We start from the raw sequence: 19649 nt of genomic DNA, 5'->3' as shown, positions 1-19649 counted from the left end.
ACTGGAATAAAATTAAGATCTTTAGGTATTTCACAGTGTAACATTTAGGGAATATACTTCTATGTTTCCTTTCCTATTCTTGGTAAATACAGATATATTACATTTCATGTATACGATACTACCTGTAGTATATGAAGCTCTACTGAACTCAGGTACAGCAAAATGAGTTCTGGATGTTCCACATCCAGAAGAGCTGCTGCTTCTGGGACAATGTGCCCACAGCTCTAATCCCACACAGTGCATCACCATTTCTCCGGGTTTTATGTTTCTGGGAACTCTGCTCTTTGGACACAGTATTTTTGGAAGTGGTAATTAAAGTGAACTAGAAAAAGCACAGGTGGTGGTTTAAATATGGACGCACAAATGTCTCATTTTAAATAATGAAAGCACAGTGCAGCAGTTGACAGCGCTTAGGTTTGAACAGTGCTACAAACAGTACAGCACTTTCCATGAGGGAATTCTCAAATTTCTGTTTGTGATCTAACAGCACCTGAGAACAAATTACTGCACGGTTAGCAAAGAAGGAGATGAAGAGCCATACACAGTTCATAAAATGAAGATGAAATCTGAAGTATAATCAAGATATTCTTTGAAGAATTGTGTCTTTAAACCATTGGTGTTTTTTCCTGCAGGCATGTTCTGCCTATGTTGACTTCATGATTTCTGTGGCTAAACTAATCCTACAAGAAAGAAACATTACTTTCAACGAGACCCAGATTGCTGAAGAAATGAAACGAGTCATGGACCTGGAGAAAGAGATTGCTAACGTAAGAGAACTACTTTTTAAAGTACCTTTAAATACTGACCTCCTTCGTACCTAAGGAAGCCAACTAAGTGTAAGCCGGGTTGTTAAGTTACACGCTCGTGGTACTTTGTTGACCAAAAGTATATGGGGTCTGGAATACCTGAAAGGAACACATACAAAGACATGCCTTCTAATGAGCAAGGGAAACAGGAGTTAGCTGTTGCCCAGAAATAGCAAACTATTTTATCCTAATCTGTTCACAGAAGCCCTTCAAGGGAAAAGAGGGCAAGAGACAGGCTTGGTTTCTGTTCTGCCACAGAAAGTGCATTTTAGAAGATGCTGCTGGAGCCTGTTTTCCTTTTGTCCTTTTCTTCATGCAGGCTGCTTGCTTATGAGAGCAGCAGCTCCCCATCCCTTGGCTCGCCACACAACACAAAGTAATGTTTGTCCTACACAAGCTGCTCCACAATGCTGATTGTTTCAATCAAATGCCTGCTCTCCAGAATGTATGCCTGGGAGAAATAGCTAGAATTTAAACTTGCACTGGGAAAAACAAGTGGAAATGAAAGCATTCACGAGCAGGAACATGGTCTGTGATTTTTAAACATTCCAAAAGCACCTGAGCTGAGGGTGATGGTAAAAAACAGTCAAAACACAGATTTCATAGTTTCAGCTGGTTTTGTAAGTGAGGCTGATAGTGAGGGCATGTGTTTGGCAGAGGCAGACCTAACCACTCTATTTGAATAAACTAAAACCATCTGATTTTGATTTACTTCACATTCTCCTGAGAAACACACTTCAGCATTTAGATCAGAGATAGAGAATTGTCCAAATAAAAGGAGTTTATTGCGGAAAGACTTGAAGGGGAGTAAGAAAGGAAACACAAGAGGCATTTCCCTTCAGCAGTGGCTGAAGGGAAGAGTACAAATGGCCACTGCCTCATTTTTTGACAAACCTGCATGGTGCAGCACAGCAGGCACAGTATTGCCTGCACAAACGGCCTGCAGTGGAGCCAGAAGGAACTTAGTAGCACATCCATGCTGATCAGAATGCACACAGTGCCTAAAGAAATGCTATCTGTGTGTACCCACAAGGTGTTCCACAGTTTTCCAAACTTCTCGCAGTAATGTTTTAAGCCACGAACAGTAATGTTTTCTTTCTACTGCTGCTTACCAAAATTCCTGTGAACTGACTCAATCTCATTATTAACTTTGATAGGCAACAACAAAGTCTGAAGATAGAAATGATCCACTTCTGCTGTACAATAAAATGACGCTGGCACAACTCCAGAACAACTTTTCGTTGGAAATAAATCATATGGTGAGTAATAATTAATACTGAGATTCTTGGCTGATGAGATTAAATGATGAAGCTTGACATGTTTTTCTTGATCTTACACAAATTTGAAGTCAAACAAGATTCCTGTACTGCACCGCCTATTGCTTAAACACCTGCTGAATCACACTATGTATAGGAGTCTGTGCTTCTGTGCCCACAGTTTCTGCTGACTTGGAGGCAGATCTTGCACCTCTGCTTCAACACAGAGACTGAAATACTGCAGCCAGCTATTCATTCCAGTGTGCTGTATGATTGTGTCTGGCTGTTCAGGCCCTCTCTGTTCATCCACAGCTACAGATTCAGACCAAGAGGTCCTTTTTTTCCCCAGCCTTCCCCCTGTAAGATGATCACCCAAAGCAAGCAGAAAGGAGCCCTGGAAATGAGGACCGTACATGAGGAAAATTCTGCCCATTCCTCCCACTGTGGCTCCCCCAGGGTGTTTCAGCTCTGAACTGTCTCCTGTCCTGACTCATGTGCCACTTACACAGCATGACCTTTAATTCACGGCACCACAAAGTCCAGCTAAAGAATATCTAAAGATGTGATAACGTAGGTGTGCCGTCCCAGTGACACCACGCTTACCAGACATGCCCATGTTCACCATAAACAACTGCTCCTTCCACGTCCTGCACACAGGCAGGCAGGTTAGCAGGGCGCTGTGGCCTGGCTGCAGGAGTGCATTACAGAGGTACTATGAATAATATTATTCCTACCCCAGTTTCACAGTCTCTGCTATTTTTATTGACTTGAAATTCTTCAATTTTAAATTATATGACAGTTCCATTCTGCCTAACTCAATTAGTTTCATAATTTACCTTTTCCCACAGATCTAACTTGACAAGTTACCATTACAGTCATAATGTCAGAATGCAATCATCATGTCAGAAGCTAACTTGTTCACACAACGGTATTGCCCAGGTTATTTTTAGTTTCTGGGGAGTACTGCAGATCAGCAGTAATCATATGCTCTAAATTTATCCAAAAATGCTCAAAAGACACATGATGGGAGTTGGTGCTGTTGTTGTAATGGCCTAAGGATAGAACAGCAATTATTCCTAAAATTAGCTTTAAATTTGGTGCCTCTCTTTCAGAACTGAAGAGATTCTACTCCTAAGAGCTTATCTGATTTCTTCAGCTACAGTCTGTCTGATATAGGATATTATCTCTTCCCGCTTTCCTCCCCAAAGAACCAGACAGGGAAAAATCCCCACTGCTATTCAAACAAATAAGCAAAGTGAACATTTTAACAATTAACAAAATGCGTTTTTTTCTTCAAAGATAACACAAGCATTGTTTGCTTTTCTTAAATGCAATACCTTCCCTTCCACTCTGAGCACCCACCCAGCCTGGTGAAAGCACAAAGTGGCTCTACAGTTTTGATTATAATTTAAAGCATCTGATTTGAATTGCTTTCTAAGTCAAACTGGTCCACAGAGCCTCGTCTCCTATGACACAGACTGTGGGCCTACGTAAGGAATTTAAAGCAGTCTGCATACAGTCAGCTGTAAATCAGTGTAATTTATTCACAAAGTGAATGGCTAAATTGCTGTGCACTGCTGCACAGGCTGCAAGCTGAAAGATCTGCCTGTCCCAGCTGGTACCACACAGAGGACGACAAGTAATGCACTGCAGATTGCTGAGTGTCAGCTGCAGATGTGAACCTCCCAGGCAGGAGAACACAGCGGTGACCATCTCTGCACGCTGCCCTACCGTGCAGCAGAGCCGTGGCAGCCCGGAGCCGCAGTGCCGCAGCAGGGCTGTGCCCGCAGCGCAGCACACGGGCAGGAAGCGGGGCACTGCCTGCTCTCCAGTCACTGCTGTGCTCCAGCTCCCTTCTGAGGCACACGGTATCACTGACCAAAGACCACGCAAAGGGAAATTAGTTTTATCAGCAAACTATCACGAATTTCCTGTTCAGAGTGCCCACACAGTGGACAATGTCCACAATGCCCACACAAGGTGGATGTGACAGAATGAAAACAGCAGAAAATAATCTTCATAGGTACTGCCCGGTGAGTGCTGTGTGGGCCTCTGGTCAATACCTGCATACAGCACCTGGGGCTTTAGCAGCAGGGAGGCAGGAAACAATGGAGAAGACCCATCTTAGTGCCAACTGTCTGTCAGATGCTCGTGGACCTGCTACCAAACCATTTCTTTTGCAGCATCTCATACTATGGCATACAGGGGAAAATTCATTACAGACAATGGATTTAGTGTGTCTGTCTTAAAGCCCATTAAAATAAAGCTTTCTGTGGACTTCAGCATACTTCAGAACAGGCCCTTACCATGTGCTTGAGAATGGACTGCCACACACACCACAAATTTTGTACTGCTCCTGTCTACAGAGCCATATCGTGCTGAGAAAGAAAGCTTTTGGTCACGCTTTGATTTAGAGAACCTTACCCATATATAGCACAGGAGTAAGTCAAGTTTTACTTAAAATACCATTCCTGCTTTCCCAGGCTGAATGGAAAGAGCCATAATGTTTTTAATTGTGTTATTCTGAAAATAAAACAACGTCCAGACTCTTTCTGCTGGATACCATCCTATTTTAATAGGATTTTAGAGCACAGGGGATATAAGTGATCCCAGATCAGTTGTTATTGTGATGACACCATTGACAAGTAGTGAAGCTGCTGGGAGATCAGAACAATTGTGAAGGCAAATGTCTTTTTAAAAATAGCCAAAGGCTGTTTTTTCTGGAGGATTTAACCTTAAATAATGTGCATTCATTTTCCAGGCATTCAACTGGTCAAAGTTCATCAATAATATAATGTCAACTGTACAGATTGATGTTGAGAATACAGAACATGTGGTTGTTTACGACCCAGAATACCTTACCAAGCTGAAGTCTATTCTCAATAAGTATACTCCCAGGTAGGTATGGCAGATATCTCCCTAATGTGCATTTTATTTCCAGTATATTTCAAAAGCCTAAAAACATTACCAGCTTATTATCGTTGTTTTATTACATAGAGAACTTCAAAACTACATGATCTGGCGATTCGTAATGGACCTTGTAAACAGCCTTAGCCGTAACTACAAGGATACCAGGAATGCCTTTCGTAAGGTGCAGAAATTCATCTTTCTTTTCAAGCTGTAAAAATGATTGTTGTTAACCAAAAAGGATAATTCTTTAATGGCTGTACTGTATAAAATGTAATGTATTCTGAATTCCGTGCACAAAAGCTAGACATGCTTGCTAAAGCTTCAGCTGGAGAGCACACATCATTTATATGATCTATGTGTGATAGCTGAAGTGGATCTAAAAGGTGCTGTTCTGCTACTTGGTCTCTGTTATTTCCAAATCTGAATTGTTCCCCTGATGATACGGCCCTTTTGGTAACAGTCCCATTTGCTAGCATACATTTATGCAACAGTTTGGACTGGCTTGTTAGAAACACCTCAGCATCCCAAGGAAGAGCATCACAGTCAGACAGGATGGGTCCAGCCTTGTTCTTCAGTCATTCCATCTTGCAGATATTTTAGTGCTTTTGAGGAAATGCTGAGCAATCCCACAAAGACTGTAGATGGAGATCTTTTCTGTTGCCCCAGCTGAACTTTCTACTTCTAAGTTTGCTGAGTTCCACTAAATAAAGGTTAAGGCCATTTTGCTTCATCTATCAGTGACGGAGGAAACACCTCTATGCACACAGGCAGCATTTTAAGGAGATTCTGCCTGTTGCCAAAAAAAGGCAGTAATTACTGGAGGGAGTTAATGGACGTTCAGTTTGATCAGTTTGACATACCTGAACACGGTACTCTTACTCATTAATTACTTCATCTTTTTCCCCTGCCTCTTAAAGTGTGAAGCTTTCACGTTTGCTCAGTTTGCATCATCGAGGAGTAACATTGAGGATGTTCCACAACATCCCAAAGTTCACTGGGGAAGTGCCAGTTAGAAAATGTCAGTTTGAAACAACAGAAAAGAACCTTGCCACTGTCTTTGTACAAAAACACCTACTTTTCTACTAATTAATTAGTAATATGTGATATAACACAGCTGAAGAGGCTATGTGCAGTGAATAGAAACTAGCATTTCTTTTGTTGTTTGCTTTCAAATATAACTACATTTCTGCTGTGTGAGGGAGGTGTCAGTGCTAATACACCAGGCACCGTACACACACAGAACCACAGCAATCCCTGCCTATTGCAAGTCACCATTACCTGTGTGGCAGCAGGTACGTTTTCATTTCTAGAGTAGCACACAGTTTTCTACATCAGCAGCACACGGACACAGCTGTCAGGGGTGGAAAACACAGCCTTAACGCTGCAGGAATGAGTCTGCTGTACAGCTGCGCAGACACAGCGGCGCTGCCAGAGCTGCCCTGCACTACAGATCCCTGTGACAATGAGAGCTCTGTCTCTGGGTATTCCTCTTTAACCTCTCCCATTCTTGGCTTCCAGAGTAGTTTTCTTCTCTCTACCTTACATGCTTTGAAAAGATAAAGAATATCACTAATGATCGTTTGTTTTCTCGGCCTGTGGAGGACATGGAGGACAGTGAGTCCATTTAGCAGCCATGAGTACAAATAGGAGCTAGGTGCACTGACTGAAGATCCATTAGGCTCCTCCAAGTGCACATCTGCTCATCAGTTCACCCTCAGCTTCCATGGGCCCTGACGTCACTGCTCCCTCCGATGTTTCTGTCTGACAGGCGCTGTATGGCACCACGTCAGAAACTGCTGTTTGGCGTCGCTGTGCCAACTACGTCAATGGCAACATGGAGAATGCAGTGGGACGGCTGTACGTGCAGGAAGCCTTTGCTGGAGACAGTAAACATGTGGTAAGCCTTCCGGCAAATTTCCCGTGTGCCATCCAAACATCATTTGTCACTTATTATGCTTCTTTAAAAGGTTTGATTACACTTCTGATTCAACTTCTCTGTATACCAGGGTCACTTCCTAAAAGACCTAACCTTTGGATTTGCTTCTCAAGCAGTGCACCACTAACAGGTTACAACCATGGACATGCTATGAGAGTCATCCCCTTACACCCAAGCACTTCTGCATTACTAATTCTGAGCTGCCTGCTTCCATTCAAACAACCACAATGTGAAGTAACGTGAAATACAACCACAGTATGTGGGCACACCTGGAGGCAGGGAGGTGTCTGTGTGCCCCACTTGCCCCGTGAGCCGGCCCTGAACCAAAGGCACACAGCCACGTCAGCGGTGGGCCACGCATGAGCCAGTAACACCCAAGGAGCAGCCCTGCTAGAACCAAGGCACTGCTTATTCTTTGCACTGCTGCCAGTTCACATCCTGCACAGCACAGGGACAATCAGATCTTTCTCTCTGCCTTCACTCACACAGGATATTTCTGAAAACACACCCGAAATGAAGATGCAGTTGCTTCCTATCACTCCTTCTGTGATCAAAGCTTAGGATACATCATTCTTGTGGTTGACATATATAAAATAATTCCATCAGATGCACAATGTGCAATAGATGGATATCTGACATTCTTTGTAACCTAAATAATCAGCATCGTTTTGTGAGCTCGTGCCCATTCCCAGGCTGAAAGTGCTCCTTAACTTGAGCCCCAGAGTTTGAGTATGGGCCATAAACAGCACACACAGTCAGCTAGTGCAGGAGAAACAGGATGGTGATAATAAACCATACATAAGCCAATAAACCGTAACTGTGGGAAAATAACAGACTCACTTCACATGCATCTGTAACATACTGATGGTTTTTTTCCAAGGTGGAGGAAATGATTGCAGACATACGTGGTGTTTTTATAGAAACCTTAGATGATCTCACCTGGATGGATGCAGAAACCAAAAAGAAGGCAGAACAAAAAGTAAGTTAAATCTTAAACACTGGAAATACTGTGGGTTTCTCTAGAAAATAAGTATACAGCTGTTCGTTTTCCAGAAGAGAAAAGCAGTAACACTTTTATATGCATATATGTATACACATACATACATAAATGCATGTATTTCTGTTTATAGAGGCATAACAGCTTGCAGACCTTGTATGTCAGATTCAAACTGCATGGGCGGGGGCCTCTCTGGAGATAAGAGTACAAAACTGGAGTTATCTACATGAAAGATACAGACCTTCCAGGCAAATCAGTGATTAAGTGGATAGATAATGAATATCTACAGGAAAGTAATATTGAAAATGAGAAGGAACAATTTGTGGTGATTTAACCAGCTATTGTGAGCAACAGGAAAAGAATAAAAAGTTAAACCATGGGCTGGAGATCTTTAGCGAGCTCTCCTTTGAGGGCAGAAGCAGCTTCAGACAGTTCATGTAAGTCTGGAGTAATAAAAATCAATTGTAGAGAGCACTGAATTAACTGAATGAACTTTATTATACCTCTAATTTGTTATATTGTAAGGATAAAAAGTCTTCCACTTTGAGTTCTTAATGATATTTTACTACGAAAATAATAATGCTTGGAAATTGTCGTGTTTATATTCATTGCAGAGCAGGACCTCCAAATTTTTGTGTTTCAGAATCTTATCAAAAACCATCACAAATAACTATTCAAGTCTTACTGCGTTATCAAACATCTCTAGACTGCATAGTCTGCAAAAATACATGATTGCAACAGATACCTCAAGCAGATACAGCATCCACTGGGCTTATCCCAGCTCTCATGGGATCATATAGCAGAGATGCCATCTTATTAGTTGGTGCAAGTGCACCCCTGGGAGGAGAAAGCTTCAATAGCTGCATGTACCAATCAGGCATAAGCACCCAATAACTCCCCATCAGGAACAGCCGTGTAACTGATGTACCAACTGCAAGTCCTATGAAGTCTGTGCTATGGTTAGACACAGGCAGTGCATTTACAAAGTCCCTGAAACACTTCTACTTAACTGACAAGATGAAATGCAGACCATTGGAAAAGCTCTGATGCACTCTGCATGTTGCTTACAATGTTCATTTGTTTGTGGGAGTAGCCTATATCAGAAAATTAGTTGTAAAAATAATGTGATTTTATTGCTAAATTTATTAATACATGCTTATATGGAAGTATAAGAGCTGCCAAGTGTCACTTCGTTTTTGTTTTGTTTTTCAATTGCTTCTGACACTGTCATCAAGTACAGTGAATACGTACTATGGAAAGGCACAGAGTAAGGGAGAAGCCTTTGTTAGGACTTCTGATTGCCGAAATCTGAGAAGATTTTAATAAATGGTTTCAGTCCAATACAGACATGGGAGCTCGTTACAAAATTCTGATGTAGACTCAGTCTGAGGTACTGAAAAATCCTAACTGTGATTTCCTAAAATGTACTGAGGTTAAAAGCCTTCCACTCATTAATTTTAGTCCATTTTAATTGCTGTAAAATATGATGGTTTTTTTCAGGAGATCTACTATTGGTTTAACCTACACTTTCAGCTCACAGGCATCGCTGCAGTGCTTCTGGCATCTTGTGCACATTTTTCTAAGTTTACTGGTAAAAGAAGGAAAAAGATCCTTTCTGAAGATTCCCGATGTTATTATTAGCAATAATCTTTACGGTGATTTCCATGATAAATGAAAATAAAACCTGCGTGTAACTGAAGCTGTGGGTTTCCTGCAGTTGCCTACCTAGCTGATGACCGATCTGAAAATACGGGTAGATTTGCTATGGACGTCAAACTGTCTTTTCCCTAGGCAACAGCAATTAAAGAGAGGATTGGTTATCCAGATGAGATCATGACAGATGACAGTAAGCTGAACAGCGAGTACCAGGAGGTAAGCATCCACAACAGGCACATAATTGGGAAAAGGTCTTACTAGAGAAACTGTGGCTTTATCTTTATAGCCACATCATCTGCATCTGCACAGAATAACTCAATCTTGCCCTCAGTTGTATAGAGGTAATAAGAATGTATTAAAATTCAGTGTGATACAGCTGATCCAGGACAGAGGGTGATGTGTATTTGGTCGTACTTCGAGGGAATGTGTAAATTGTAGAGGAGTTATGCTAGGATAAAATGTAGAGCCGATGGTGTTCAGCCTAGCGTTCCTAAATTGGCCACACGTCTAACACGGTTGGAAGTGGATGCAAGTGTTTGTAACCTAGTGACTGTATCTGTTTATTCATGAATGTGAACTAGCTCCTAAAGTACGATGTGGACCACCTGCATAATTCAAACTGCATCAAACACCACCACTAAGTACTTTTCCTTCTTTCTTTACAGCTGAACTACAAAGAAGAAGAATACTTCGAAAACATCATTCAAAATTTAGTATTTACCCAGAAGAAAAGACTGAAAAAGCTTAGAGAAAAGGTGGACAAAGAGGAGTAAGTCTTTAAAAATACCTTATATAGATCTTCACTCGGTTTGTACAGGTGGAAGCACACAGCTGGAAGCTGATCAGTGAAGATTTGATTACTTTCCTGCACTTCTTCCCCCATTAAGAGGGCAGGCAGGAGGGCATTGCTCCTTTCTCAAAGGCTGGACCTACATTAACAGTAGGATGATGAAATCAAGGGGATGACATTGAAGGCTGAGTATTGTGGAGTAGCTCTAGACTGGTCTCTTAGCTCCTGGAGTGGATTAAGTGGACTCTTGGAGAGCAGCTTTTCAATTAAGTTCATCTGAAAGATAAATTTCATCCCCACGTGTTTTATTTCTCTTGTTCAGAGATCACTGTGCAGTGCCAAACAAAGCATGACTAAATCAGGATAAGCAGGAATTTACTTCAGAAGTGCACTCCTCTGAATTAACACAGATAAACCAGGAGACTGAGAGAGCTGGGATTGTTCAGCTTTAAGGAGAAGTGGCAGCAGGGGATGGGAAATCCTTTCAGTAGAAATACCTGATGGGCAGGAGTAAAGCAGAGGAGTAAAGCATCCTTCACTGTGGTGTCTAGTGACAGAACAAAAGACAGTGAAATACAAGTAATTCCACTTACATTTAAGAAACAACTACTTTTAACAGTAAGAGTGGTCGAGCACTAGCACGGTTTGCCCAGAGACGTTCTAGATTCTCCATCCTTGGAGATATTCAAAACCTGACCAGACATGATCCTGAGCAACCCCCTCTAGCTGACTCTGCCTTGAGGAGAGGCACAGGACTTAACAATCTCCAAAAATGCCTTCCAGCCTCAATTATTATGCAATTCAGTCTCTACGTTTGTACCTGTAGTTATTAACTCTGTCATTAAGAACTAAAACTGTAACTTCTTTTGTTGTTGCTAGGTGGATAAGTGGAGCTGCTGTTGTCAATGCTTTTTATTCTGCAAGTAGAAATCAGATAGGTAAGGTTTACCAAACTATTACTAAATCCTTCCAGCAGAATTCTTCTTTTTTAATTACTTTGGTCCCCATTAAGGAATTGAAGAAGCTGAAGGAGTCCTACAGTCCTACATTTGTAGATGTTGCTGGGCAGAAAGGGAATGCAGCACTCAGCCATAACTCCATGGCATCAAGAACAAGGAGGAATGGAGAAAACTCCTTGTATTGGTGCAAGCAATTATGTTTGTGAAAGTTCATAACTTTTTCAGTGAACCCAAACTATTCTGGCTTTGCAGGGCATAGGGACAAAGCTGTGACTTAACTGACAAGCACTGCTTACACTTAAGGATGGCAAGAAAGTGCAGTCATTTTGGTAGGTGGTAAAGCTGTGAGCATTTTGAGTGTATTACCAAACATTCAGCATAAAGTTCTGCTTAGAAGGCTTTGTTTAAAATAGTTTTGCCCAGTAATTTGTAGAAAAGAAATCATGACTTGTAAGATTGAAGCTGATGAGTGGAGGTTAATCTGAGCCATAAATTCTTACCTCATCCTGCAGCTATGGCATGTCAGGATAATTAAAGCAGTCTGATCTTTAGAGTGATGTCTGAATTAGCTTAGTAACGTTCTTTAAAAACAAGAAAAAACATAACCTCTAAAAAGGATTTTTATGCAGGATATGTAGGAAAGTTAGAGCTCCATTAATGCATCTTAGCATGGCTGTGATCCTCGCAGTTCCAGCAGCAGCACTTAAAGCAGATCTTAAAGAAGCCACTCAACATAAAAAAAACCAGCGGAGCAGCTGCTGGTAAGGCAGTCCAGCATTTCTTCCTTTGGGTACCAGCACCCCCTGCCCTGCAGCTGTACCAAATGGAGCTGATCCATGCTCCTGACTGTTTGGTGAATGCTGTGCAACACAGTCACTCCTGGCAAAGGTGTTAGGTTTGCAAACACATTCAGGAAGAAAAGCAACATGTTATTCTTTGTGTAGGGCTGCACAGACTCTGGGGGAAACACTTCATGCTTCTTCCTGCCTTGGATGTTCTCAAAGCTGATTAGTACTCTGTCTTTTATATCCCAAAAGAGTTCCACTTCCTTTCTTGTCTGAATCTCTGCTTGAGATGTACCCCACTATAGGAGGAATGCCTATCCATGTTTTATGTAACAGCAGTCATGGAATAAATTGTTTCCAGAAGGGCAGAGTAGGAACAAAAAAATCTGTGAATTGTGCCACTTTACAAACGGCTGAGGTGGCAGGGTGTTAATTAAACTGAACTGGAAGTCCTGGGGAACTGCCTGCCCCCCGGAAGGGAAGGCGCTCCTTTGTTTTCAAGCAAAGGCTACACCAAGCTCCCAATGATTCCAGCTGTGTTTCAGGCCACCAGGACTAATGCCCATCATTCTGAGCAAATACCTTGCTAGTTGTGGGCTTCAGGAAAAGAACAACCTTCTGATGCTGTACCCCAAGTATTGCTTTGTTTTTCCAGTCACCAAAACACCCATTGCACAGGGCAGCATTTACACTCCTGTCTTTACTATCAGCATCTGCTAATAAGAATGAATAGAGAAACAGGCGGATAACTCAATTCAGTGACACAGTAACAAAGACACAGCATTACTGTGACAGCAGGCAGCAGTTTGCACAGGACAGCAGCAATAGTTCATTTCTAACCTCTGCTTTTTCTCACGATTCTTTCTCCTCTTGAAAGAAATGGGCAGAACTGTATGGGGATTTACAAGGAAACACAAGCAGCATGTTCTTCATTCACAGTATGAGAACTGTCAAATAATTCCTTTACATACAAGTTTTGTATCTAGAGAGAACCCTTTAAGAAAAATCTTCAGTTATAAAAGATCACAATTGAAAGATGATTTATTTTTACAAAATTGTTTCCTGAAAGCACAGAGAAATAAGCGTAGAAGTGGGTAAAAAGAAGCTCTTTGTTCCAATTCTTTCACTGCTCGCATGGCCTGTTTGCCTTAGTCCTAGTGGGAGTTACTGCTAGATACAAAAGAACGGATTTCTCTGAGATTGGTTTCAAGCGGGGACAACCATCAAGGAATGTTCTCATTCCCAAAGAGCACCTTGCCATCCTTCAGGATGTTGTGACATACATATAATAAAGCTACAGGAGTCTGAGACTGCTAAGTACCGCAAACTGAGAAAGTCCAACTGCTCTTTTGCAAAACTAAACAGTAACAATACTTGCACTGCTCATGATTATGCAAGTGTCCCAAGAGCTGTTTTCCTTTACCCCAAGCTTGTGGGGAAGGGGAGCGGTCGTGCTGATCCGCTCCTTATTCCCCAAAGCCATTACCATGTGTAAATAAAATTACTGTTGCTGTTAAATCTGAGGGAATAGCATGACTTTGGCAAGACTTGGACATCTGTAAAAATGGTCTGTTCACACTGCACACAGAGCTGAACGGGGCAGTACCTTAATCGTGTTGGGTTTGTTTTTGCAGTCTTTCCTGCTGGCATTTTGCAGCCTCCCTTCTTCAGTGCATCTCAGCCCAAATCTCTGAATTACGGGGGCATAGGCATGGTCATCGGTCACGAAATCACACACGGTTTTGATGACAACGGTAAGGTTGAGTTTCTAGTTACAAAATGTGGAGTGCACAGAATATTTTACATGCCTTTGTGCTTAATCATTCAGGGAACAAACAAAATGAAAACCAAGTTTCCATTCGTAAGACAAGGTTTGGATTTCTGAGGTGTTACAGCGTTGTTCCCCATGATGATGTCCAAAAAAATCAGCCAAAGGGTTTCCCAGACACTCCTCTCACTGCCAGCCTGCAGACCTGCAGCACTCGGAGCTGTTAGCCTTGTACCTGGTCTCTTACATTTGCCAAAGGCTGCATCAAGAGCATTTTCTTAGAGGAAAAAAAGCAAACAAGGAACCAGGTGTAAGCTCCACAACATCCCGAGCACTGTGTGCCACGAGGCAGGTCTAGCTGTGAACTCAAGGACCCAGCTGCTAGACATGCTGCACAGCCACAGCCTTCATTTCTGCACCCACACTGTGACCAATCCAGCACCAAGGCACCGCTCAGAACCACGCCATGACTCCTAACAGAGCCTTCCTCACACCTTCTAATTCAGGCTGAATTAGTTTGTTTTATTCCTTATCTGAAATGTAGCCCTTTCAGATAAAAAAGGAAAAATAGGAGGACGTCATCTGTATGACTGCCTCACTGGAGAGAGATTCTTTCTACGAGTGATTATATTTACTTGCTATCTTTCTCAATGCATCAAAAGCTTCTTTTTTTCTTGCATTCATCATTCTGTTAATATATTCTTACAGGCAGAAATTTCAATGAGAATGGAGACCTCGTAGACTGGTGGACTGAAGAATCTGCGCGTAACTTTAAGGACTTATCGCAGTGCATGGTGTACCAGTATGGAAACTTCTCATGGGACCTAGCAGGTGGACAGCAGGTATGCTGTACTTATTTGTAACTACCAATGTTCACTATTTAATGAGAAACCACAAAAATCTTATGTTCTAAACATGCAAAGCCTTCTTGACATGAATAGTTGAGGAAAAACAGCAAGAGATTCTTAAAAGCAATGACAACAACTCCATACCTATACTGCCAGCTCTGCACAAGGCAGGGATACATCCTGTCTGAGTGGCAGCCCTAGAAGCCCTTGCTCTACAATCCTTTATGGGCCCTCAAAGGCTCTTCTTTAATTCCATTAGAACAGGAAAAAAAAATACATGCAAGTTTGATCTTCTTTCCCTAAAGCTTGATGTGCAAATAAAACATATCCCCATCAAAACAAATCCTGCTTGCTGCTCTCCTTCACTCAGAAGCTTCTTGCTCTTTCCTGAGGATAAGCATCTGAACTACAAAGCAATCAGGGCTGAGAAGAACCACGGGACAGCAGGACTGCAAGGGAAAGATGGAAAGCAGACAGCCAATCTGAATGTAACCACACCGATAGCGCTCTGCAGAGTTAAAACTATCGGGCATTATTACTGTCTGGAAGCCCTAATTCCATGAAAACACTTTGCAGGATCAGGTCTGTCTGACATCACCAATCAATAGTCAGTAACACACACAGGCAGGCAGTAGTGAGGCGGGCATTCCTCATGCTGACCAGGAGGCCAGCCCTGTTCCCATTGACTGCAGGCTGTACAACTGCAACTGGAAGCGAAAGCTCTGTCTACGCAGATTCTATACAGGACTCTGTATCTGCTATACAAGAAGATATTCCTCTGACTACTACTGTACGTTTTTATAGAGGCTGACAATATATTCCATTGAACTGAATGAGGAAAAGATAAACCCTCCTGTGCTGAGGATTTCCTAATCAGTGTTTAAACTGCTGGGACCAACACGGAGACCATTAAAGGAAAAGAATTTTTCAGCATGTTTATCTGCCATTTTTCACAGATTAAGTTCAATTTTCCGGCTTTGAATATTGTAACACAGTGTCTTGGGCTGCAGGTCAGAAGTACAATGTCTTAAAAATGAACTGATAGTTCTTGTATTACCAAAGCTTTATCACCATTAGTGATAGCTCACTGAGTTATGAAGACTCTAACAGCTAAATAGTTTTATCCTCTGCATTTTGCTACCAAAGAGATACCTAACTTGCCCAATATCCAGGAAAATACTCAGTGACTTCCTAGCAGATTTGCTGATGTCTGTTAACTGGTAATTACAACTACCTGGAGTTTGGATTTAACTTGCTTTGTAGACCACATGGACTGATCTTCCTTCCTTTACCTAACAGGAACTGTGGTAAGAAGGTGAGTGTTAAAAACACAGAGAAAATAGGAAGAATGAATGAACACACAACTAAGCATCAGAAATTCTGAGTAAAAGAGATACAGGGTCCTAGAAAGCCATCTGTGCAGGGAGGAGGAAGGTTGGGGAAAACAAGAGTGTCTGCATGGATTTTGAGATCAGGGAAAAGGAGACTTCTGAGATTCCTTCTGTCACAGTCTTCTTCTACAACTTGAGATTTTAAGGGAATTCTCCACATTTAGAAGTGAATTAGGCACACCATTTGGCATCCAGATCCTCGATAAGCTCTTCTTTCCAGTGACTGTATTCTCTTTTTCTTTTACAGCTGAGTGGAATCAACACACTAGGAGAAAACATTGCTGATAACGGGGGTGTTAGACAAGCATATAAGGTAAGAAGTATCCATTTTTTTTATTCTAGCTGAAATCATCATAGGTTAAGGCAATCCTTTTCAGGGCATTTGAAGCAGCAGCGTTGTTTTTGTGCTAGGGACAGGACCACACCTACTCTGTCATCAAAGCATGGTTTAAAACCATTGACAACTGTTGTATCTCTTTCATCCTATTAATTGTCTCAGGCCACATTTGAACAATCACCAAACTAAACTGATGATACCGAGCAGCTCTGGCTACGTGTCTTCACCAGCTTTTCTACACCAGGAAGGAGGAACAGAATGATTTTCCTTGCAGGCACAGCCAACCACTCAAACACTCTGTAAGAGAAGATCCACTACATCCTCGCTGTAGTTTGAACACTATCACAACTTTGCTTTCAATGGTGGAAACAAAGAACAATCTATTCCTTTCTTTTCAGCCACCTTTTACATATTTGAAGACTGTTATGTAAAGCACAGACTTCTCTTCTTTAGACTAAACAAACCCAATTCTTTCAATCTTTCCTCATAGGTCATGTTTGCTAGACCTCTGCTCATTCTTGCTGTTTTCTTCTGGACTCCCTCCAGTTGGTCTATGTCTTTCTTTGAGTGCAGTGCTCAAAACAGTACAGAGTGCTCCAGCTGAGAGCTGGCCAATGCCAAGTAGAGTATAAGGATTCTTTCTTGTGACTTTTATAAGATGCTCCTGTTCATACATCCCAGTATGGTATTTGCCTCTTCTGCGATACCGTGGCACTGTTGTATCTTGCTCAGCTTGTGAATGACTAAAATTTCTGGAGCCTTTTCAGCAGACCTGTTGACTGCACTTACTTCAACTTACACTTCAGGGATTGACTTTACTTGTCTGGCAGCCTGGCACTGCCTTTAGTCAGAATATTCCTCCAATCTGCCAACATCTTTCTTTAAGTGGTGGTAGACAAACAACACACTTTGACACACGGCCTTTATGACAAACATGAAAGCAGTTGTTCTTACTATGGGAAGGTTTTAAAGTCTTTTGCAATTTGTTTAAAAAACCAAGCCAAACCAAGAGGTTTACTTGTAGAAATCAACTTTTTATAATGCAACATCAAATAATTGACAAAACTGATTTCTTCTCTCTGCGGAATCAATTTTATGCTAGTAAAATTGGATCTTGGGACTCTGCATTGTATGATATATATGGATTTGATAAATATTTGAAAGGGAAAAAAAACAGTCAACAAGACACCACACACGTGTGCTGTTGCAACAGTTTTGCAACTGTTGAAGCTTTTTGCCACAGATCTCTTACCTCATTAGGGACAAGAAAGAACAAGGGTAGGAGTGAGAGATGAGTAAGTGCAGGAGGAATTAATCCTTGGATCACATCTTGGATTGTCTTGGACATCACTGTTGCAGGCTGGGGTACTCAGCCCAGTCACTGAGCCACGGACCCACATGCTGGGGGTCCCATGCTGGGACTCAGGGAGATGCATCAGCTCTGCTCTGTTCGGGAATGTGCTTTAGAAAGCAGCACAGCACCGTGCCTTCCCACATTCACCTTTACCATACAAGGTACAAACTGAGGGTAACTGACAGTAATGCCTGACCCACAGAACATGCAGGAAACAGCTGCTGCAGGTAAAGCCTCATACAGACAGCTCTGAGCACTGACAGCCTGGAGGCTGCTTTAGCACAGAGCTTGCTGAGGCCTCACCACGCCGACCCCTACGTCAATAGAAGAGACTCTCACAGCCATTTCTTTTACAGAACATACTCCGTTATTCATTAATTAACCCCATGAAAGGATTGCCTAGGAAAATATGTAACCATTCAATGGAATTTAATACATAAATTATCATAAAGCTTGATGAAGTGCAGTATTAATTCTCCACAGTTACTGTATTTCAGAACACCATACTCATTTGCATCCTAAATTCCTTCCTCTATAAAAAAGTTGCTTGGTTACACAAAGATGTACTAGTGATCTGGATGTGCCTGTCCTGCTGAAACTACTCCATTAACCTTCTCTTTTTTTTTTTTTTCTTTTGGTCACAGTAAATTGCTTTCTTTAAGCCTGTTCCTCTTACTATTTAATCCAATGTAAATGAGGCAGTAAACCTGGTGTACAACTCTACCATGAAGTCCACTCATTGCGAAACCCGTATCGATACAGGCAGGCCACTCGTACTGCAGTACTAAGGAATGGTCCCGTCTTTTTCTGCTGAAAAGCAGCACGCAATAGGATGGATGGCCTGGGCAGCTTGTGATAAACTGTCCACGATATTCCTCCTTGTCATCACTTCATGTAGACTGTATAGATTGGAAGTTGTAACATTTCTGCACATTCATTTTGCAGGCCTATGAGAACTTTGTGAAAAAGAATGGGAAAGAAAAACTTCTCCCTGGTCTGGACATGAACCATCAGCAGCTGTTTTTTCTGAACTTTGCACAGGTATTTCACATGCTTGATTGAAGGCTGTGCAGATCACTCCGTTACAGTTTAACAGTACATCAGGAAGAGCAGGCTGGCTTCTTAGTTCTACTAAGAGCTGTCAGAGCTGTTAAGCTCAGCAGTGTTCTCTACAAGGTAGTGAAACTGAAGTCTTGTTAGGTAAAGTTCATCCTACCTACATGAATGAATTCATCAATGCCTTTGTTTGAGAATAAGAATACATTTTAGGAATAATAATACATAGTTTTATTATGTACCAATATGAAATTTAATCTCACAGTATTAAGTATTTCATCATGAAATGATAGCAGGTTTCTTCCTGGACAATCTCATTGCTAACAAATGCTTTTTTTTGTTATGTGTAGGTATGGTGTGGAACATACAGACCAGAATATGCTGTGAACTCCATCAAAACTGACGTGCACAGCCCAGGCAAATTCAGGTCAGCATGTGTAGCAATCTTCAGTGTAATTCCTTAATATGGCACAGCTTCCAGATATTGAATTTAAAAAGTCCTAAACAGAAGGCTAGGTTTCATTTACCAGGGTAGACATTAAGCATGTACAGAGCACTAAGATAGCACAGGGCAAATGGCTGAGGTAGGCAGACTGCCGCCCAGTCCCAGCACAGCTTTGCTGATAGAAACAGGCACAACAGGTCCCAGGCAGCTCCACAAGCAGAACAGGGCTGTGGGGGAGCTGGCCTCCCTCTCATGGCCATACACCTCAGTTCTGCTTGCGCTGCTGAGAAGCTTTGAGCAGCCATTGTCAAAGAGCACAGCAACCACCACGTTACCTAATGCACATCAGAGTTAC

General features: G+C 41.9%; 1 protein-coding gene across 5 annotated transcripts in view; it reads left to right on the top strand.

Moving 5' to 3' along the window:
- The window catches only part of MME (membrane metalloendopeptidase), a 39005-nt gene that overhangs the window by 15688 nt on the left and 3668 nt on the right, over positions 1–19649 (top strand). For all 5 annotated transcript variants that reach the window (NM_001396203.1, NM_001396202.1, NM_001396201.1 and 2 more), the window contains 14 exons: positions 633–767; positions 1964–2065; positions 4824–4960; positions 5060–5153; positions 6741–6869; positions 7789–7887; positions 9697–9777; positions 10227–10330; positions 11231–11289; positions 13730–13849; positions 14572–14705; positions 16350–16415; positions 18739–18834; positions 19200–19276. In NM_001396203.1, coding sequence (NP_001383132.1) covers positions 633–767; positions 1964–2065; positions 4824–4960; positions 5060–5153; positions 6741–6869; positions 7789–7887; positions 9697–9777; positions 10227–10330; positions 11231–11289; positions 13730–13849; positions 14572–14705; positions 16350–16415; positions 18739–18834; positions 19200–19276 — 1433 coding nt within the window. The remainder of the gene's footprint in view (positions 1–632; positions 768–1963; positions 2066–4823; positions 4961–5059; positions 5154–6740; positions 6870–7788; positions 7888–9696; positions 9778–10226; positions 10331–11230; positions 11290–13729; positions 13850–14571; positions 14706–16349; positions 16416–18738; positions 18835–19199; positions 19277–19649) is intronic.

Source organism: Gallus gallus, chromosome 9 (assembly GCF_016699485.2).
Source record: "Gallus gallus isolate bGalGal1 chromosome 9, bGalGal1.mat.broiler.GRCg7b, whole genome shotgun sequence".
Classification (NCBI taxonomy): domain Eukaryota; kingdom Metazoa; phylum Chordata; class Aves; order Galliformes; family Phasianidae; genus Gallus; species Gallus gallus.
Note: the sequence above shows the minus strand (reverse complement) of the source record. Positions and strands in the feature narration are given on the sequence as shown.